The following is a 5,127-nucleotide window of genomic DNA, read 5'->3' as shown; positions in this document are numbered from 1 at the left end:
AATTTTCTCAAATAGTTACCAATAGGGTTTATATATATATATGGTAGTCAACCACAAGACAATATAACCATCAACTCCATCATGCATATTATTGACTAAATACCACGACATCCCCACCGAGATCGTCAATGCCCAATAGTATATATACACGCACACACACACACTCAAAATCTCAATTACAAATGTTACCAATGGCAACTTGAACTTTTGAAAATGTTGCCAATGGTAATTTTATACAAATTTCAAATTTATATAGTCCTCCCATGGAGGCGTCTTCTTGAAGACTGATGATCCGAAGATTCATACGGAAATAAGTTAAACTCGGGAAGTGGGTGGCCTGGTGGGTAGAGTGCCTTCCAACGAGGCACCATCCTCTCATCGCAAGTCACGCTCTCCAAGCTGCCTAATAATGGCAATGCCAACCCCCCTGCCCCACCCACCTCCCTCCCACGCTGTTGGAAGGCTCTTCATCTTATCCACTCCACCCATCCACAGTCACTCAACTGGCCCAAGCTCTCCGGAAGATGCTGTAACCTTTTGCATCCGTCCAAACTCAAACACTCCAAGCCACGCAGATTTCCAAAGCTCTCTGGTAGCTTCTCTAAACCACGCAACCCTGCCAAACACAAAACACAGATCCTTTAGACTCCCTTGCTGCCCATTGCTTGTTTTGGGGAAATTGTTCAAGTCGAGAATATAGCTCTTTGAGATTGTTAAGCCGCACAAAACTTTGAGGCAGCTTCTTCGAACTGTGGCATCCGTCTAACTTGAGAATTTCCAAGGACTCGAGGCATCCGAAATCCTCAGGCAGATATTGCAAACTTATACAATACGACAAGTCGAGCTTCTTCAAAGCCACCAACCGCCCAAAGCTCGTCGGTAGGAGCCTTAAACGCCAGCATGTAGCCAAATGTAGTGTGTGTAGGTTGCTCAAGTTGCCTAGGCTCTGCGGCAGGTTTTCAAGACCATCGCAATCAAAAAAGCGTAGGTAGGTGAGTGCATTCCAATATTCTCCTACGACGTTCTCCGGAATTGGAGCATCGGCCCCAATATGTAGGTAAGACGACATATCCAAAACTTTTAGATGTCGTGACATACAAAGTGAAGCCAGTATATTTTTGTCCCGCGGATAGTAATCTCTTAGCTTCTCTAGTTTAGGCAGATTAAAACCAGATAAGCTATTTCGGCTATCAATCTGCAGACTCTGTAGCTCAACAAAATCTCCAACGTCTGTGATAGCAATATTTGTGTGTCCCTTTATGAACATCACCTTCAACTTACACATGCTACTTAGAAAAGGTGGCAGGTGATTCCCCCGCCGCCCATCTTGAAAATGTAAGAGAAGGGCCCTTGCATGAGGGAAGGCCAAACCAGTTGGCCAGTCCTCCTCCTCCTCCATGGCGCCTGAGAATTTGAGTAGAACATTACATCTCAACCAGAAATCGAAAAGAAATACGTCTCGCAAAGAACACTCATTATTTCTAAGTACCCAGCTAATGTTGCGCACCTATGTGAATGGATATTACTTCAGCCATTGCAGCTTCCTCAGAGTGCCAGTCACTGGGAATTTTTTCCCCTTGTCGTGGCATCAGTAACCTCTTACAATGCGAATATGGTAGGTGATTCTTTTTAATGGCCCCCAACTGGAGTGCAAGGTCTCTCATCACATCATGTTGAGAAATACATAACTCATGAGCACTGTTGCATTCGACTGCTCGCCAAATGTCAACACTGCATCACATCATAGAAGCTGTAGATGAGTTTGAGTGCGGCTATAATTACTTGAAAAGTACAAGCTCCATATACATTGGAACAAACCCATTGAAAAGACCCCAACATTTCAGTACCAACATAACACTCACCTCGTAGCCCCCCAGTAAAAATCAATCAGGCCTCGATTGCCAAGCTCTACCAATGCTAACACTGCCTCCACCCATTCCATTCCTCGCACATACACCCATGTGTCCAGCAAGAAATCTGCTGCCCAATGCGAATCTTCAGGGTGGGCACCCAAGTCGAGAAAACATTCTCGCAGCATGGGGTCCAAGGCATCAATGCTTGTTTGAAGACGTCCCAGCAAGGCATCTTTCTGATACTCTCCCAGTGGCTTCGCATCTCGAAGTTTGTCCCTTGCAACACGCCAATAAGCTGCAGGAAACGGACCAGCAGTACTTGAAAGGGATGCACCAATGACTTTGAGAGCCAATGGAAGCCCTTTGCACTCCAAAATCACCTGTATTACATGTACATTTCAAACATTCATAATCTACTCAGACCATTCAATCAGGACCCAAAGGAGTTCAAAATAGCTACGATTATATAAAAAAACTAGATATTTAAGAGGCATATCATCCGAGATTGTGATGTGCAGACGGCTAATTGGACTAGTGTTATACCTCCTTAACCACTAGTGGCTCCTCTACCCATGCAGGAATGGAGTACTGCCCAAAAGCCCAATTGCAGAAGAGGCTCTCAGCGTCCATCTCATTCAGCACATCCAATCTATATGTGTGGCTACTCCGAGTCTGTAAAGCGGGAGCTTGTCTTGTAGTAATCATTGTCTTGAGCCCTTCCACTTCAAATGAGAGGTTTTCGAGGTGTGCTTTAGACCACACATCATCCAACACCAGTAAGCGCCGCTTGGATGACACTATACTTAGAAGCTTGCCCTTCACCTGTCTGTACGCATCCTCCACGGTCTGAAACTGGGGCTCTGGTTTGCCTACAACTTCCTTCCAGATGGTGCAAAGAAGGCTCTTCATGTCAGGGGATTGTGAAACAGTAATGAAGTGTATTCGATCCTCAAAAAACTCTGCATTATTATCAAATAAGAATTCGGTTGCACACGCATTAACTTAGCAACTTTCATCATGAATTTCATAAAAAGACTAATGAGACAAATCAGTGCTATTATTCCTCCATTGGGCATTGAGATTAATAAATTGAATCTGTAGACTTACCTCGGACTTCCCGATCTTTGCAAATGGATAGGGCCAACGTTGTCTTCCCGATGCCACCCATGCCAGCCACTATCGTAATGATCTTGTCCTTGCTATCCGACAGCAAGATTGACTTAACATCATTGATCTGAGCATCAATGCCAACCAAGACCTGATCTTGATTAGTCAGCTCATCCAGTCGATGCCCCTGCTGGTCCTCATCAGCTTTGCTAGCTGCAGATAAATGCCTCGCCCACTGGGTGATCGCTATAGGGTTGTCACTCTTGAGAGTGGCTATCAGCTCTGCATGATCCTTGTCCCACTGTTCGCGCACATCCTGGAGGCTAGTGTTTATCTGCTGCAATTGTAATGTGTTGAGAGGTGATAATTGTTGTAGGTGTAGCAGGATGTCCTCCCTCAGCTTCAGGATTCGTCTACTGTAGCGAAATCGGGAAAAGATGTTCACCCAGGCCAATTTGAGGCAGGACTCCAACAGCAATTTTCCCTCCTCAAGCTTCTGACAAAAGCTAAGAAGATAGCGCTGCTCCCACTCAGGGAGAGGCGCTGGCAGATTTAAACAGATTTGCTGGATAATGGGGAGGTGCATATCGAGAACCTCCTGCAGTGCTCGGCAGTATTTGTGGCACCATGCAACCTGCAAAACTGTGTTTTTTACAGTATCGTAAAGACCTTCGAATGCAGTGCCCACGGCAGCTCCTATGATCACCGCTTCCGCCATTGCCAGCTACTGCTCACGATGATGAGAAAGGTCTCGACGTTAAATTAACACAAGAAGATTTAGAAATTTTCTCATGTAGGAAAACGGAGTGTTCGTCATACAATGAATAACATCGTGAGCTTTTGCTCTAGAGGCACTAGCTAGGTATGATTGGGGGCAGGGGACCAATCGAGACTAAGTAACACCTATAGTTAATGCGGGGCCAAGTAATGGGATCGATGACTTGGAAGTTCACGCACGGAGATCGAAAAGGTCACAACCGTAGATTTTGCTCAAAAACTAAACCTAAACACGCACTAAACCTGGACTGCTTAAAAACTAAACCTGGACAGGCGCTAAACTTGGACAACATGGCCCATGCACCCCGAACTCACAATATTACAGCATCAAAACAGTTTGGGATACACAATGAGTGCGCAGGTGAGGTGGTTAGCCTGTTTGACACACTAAACACGGACCCCCGAGGTCATGGGTTCAAATCCCCCCGGTGCGTCTCATTTTTCACGCTGGCCAGATTTAGCATCCGCCATTTTTCCGACAGCACGTCTCGTTTTTCGCACTGGCCAGGTTTAGTGTTCCCCAACCGTCGATCCCATTACTTTGCATAGGTGTCACTTAGTGTTGAGGCCGGCCTCCCCACCGGGTCGGCGATCCCCTGCCCCTAATCGCACCTAGCTAGGTATGTGGTGCCTCCCTCGCAGAAGCTCATGATGTTGAGGTAAGTCACAATGTGGGAATTATTGTGAGAATTTGTCCAAAACTTCTTGTGGTTCAGCAGTTCACACTTGGGCGCCTGAAAATGTCATCAAGTCTCCCAAGTTTAACAAGGCTGACAATAACGCGCAGACGACGGCACTGCCTACTGTTAGAGAGAGAGAGAGAGAGAGAGAGAGAGAGAGAGAGAGAGAGAGAGAGAGATCTTGATTGCTTTGAACGGCAACGCAGACGCGAGAGAGAGAGAGAGAGAGAGAGAGAGAGAGAGAGAGAGAGAGAAGCTATTTTTATTACTAAGCCTAAAAAATAGCATTAAAAAGCCTTAAAGGAAGCCTAAAAGATGTGTACAAGATTTCATAGCACCACTCCTATATCACTACCTGTAAGCAAGCAGTGCCAACAAGTGATAAAATTACCAGGCCTGGCAGGCATAATTTTTCAAGCCCCCTTTCATATGCTTTGTGTAATGCAATCAACTTATATAATTTGCCATATATAATGTTAACTCAGGGATTTAAACACAAAAAATGATAGCCAATTTTGAGATTCTAGCAGTCAAATGACATGAGGTTTTTTTTAAGCACTTGTTTTGATAGACAAAATAGCATTTGACAAAAAAAGTAGGTGTCATATTTAAGCCTTGATTTGAGTTTAGATCCCACTTTAAAAGCTCTACATCTCTAAGCTTTTTTTTTTTAAAAAAAAAACATAAGCGCAAAGAATTGAATTAAAATA

General features: G+C 44.8%; 1 protein-coding gene across 1 annotated transcript; it reads right to left on the bottom strand.

The window, feature by feature from the left end:
* Positions 1 to 301: 301 nt before the first annotated feature.
* LOC147442149 (putative disease resistance protein At4g33300) lies at positions 302 to 3,776 on the bottom strand. The gene is made up of 5 exons (XM_086528437.1): positions 2,961 to 3,776; positions 2,397 to 2,812; positions 1,863 to 2,233; positions 1,508 to 1,731; positions 302 to 1,404 (listed from the first exon to the last, which is right to left on the bottom strand). Exons 1-5 carry the CDS (start codon positions 3,676 to 3,678, stop codon positions 602 to 604), a joined length of 2,532 nt encoding a protein of 843 aa, XP_086384563.1. The 5' UTR covers positions 3,679 to 3,776; the 3' UTR covers positions 302 to 601.
* Positions 3,777 to 5,127: the final 1,351 nt, after the last annotated feature.

The sequence above is a fragment of the Adiantum capillus-veneris genome, chromosome 14 (genome assembly GCF_014529385.1).
Source record: "Adiantum capillus-veneris isolate H3 chromosome 14, ASM1452938v2, whole genome shotgun sequence".
Lineage (NCBI taxonomy): Eukaryota > Viridiplantae > Streptophyta > Polypodiopsida > Polypodiales > Pteridaceae > Adiantum > Adiantum capillus-veneris.
Note: the sequence above shows the minus strand (reverse complement) of the source record. Positions and strands in the feature narration are given on the sequence as shown.

Bases quoted from the DNA above. Each gene is read 5' to 3' on its own strand.
- LOC147442149 (XM_086528437.1), bottom strand. From the start codon at position 3,678: ATGGCGGAAGCGGTGATCATAGGAGCTGCCGTGGGCACTGCATTCGAA. The intron at 2,813-2,960 runs GTAAGTCTACAG...ATAATAATGCAG, and splicing joins CAAAGATCGGGAAGTCCGAG to AGTTTTTTGAGGATCGAATA. The intron at 1,405-1,507 runs GTGCGCAACATT...TCAAATTCTCAG, and splicing joins AGTAATATCCATTCACATAG to GCGCCATGGAGGAGGAGGAG.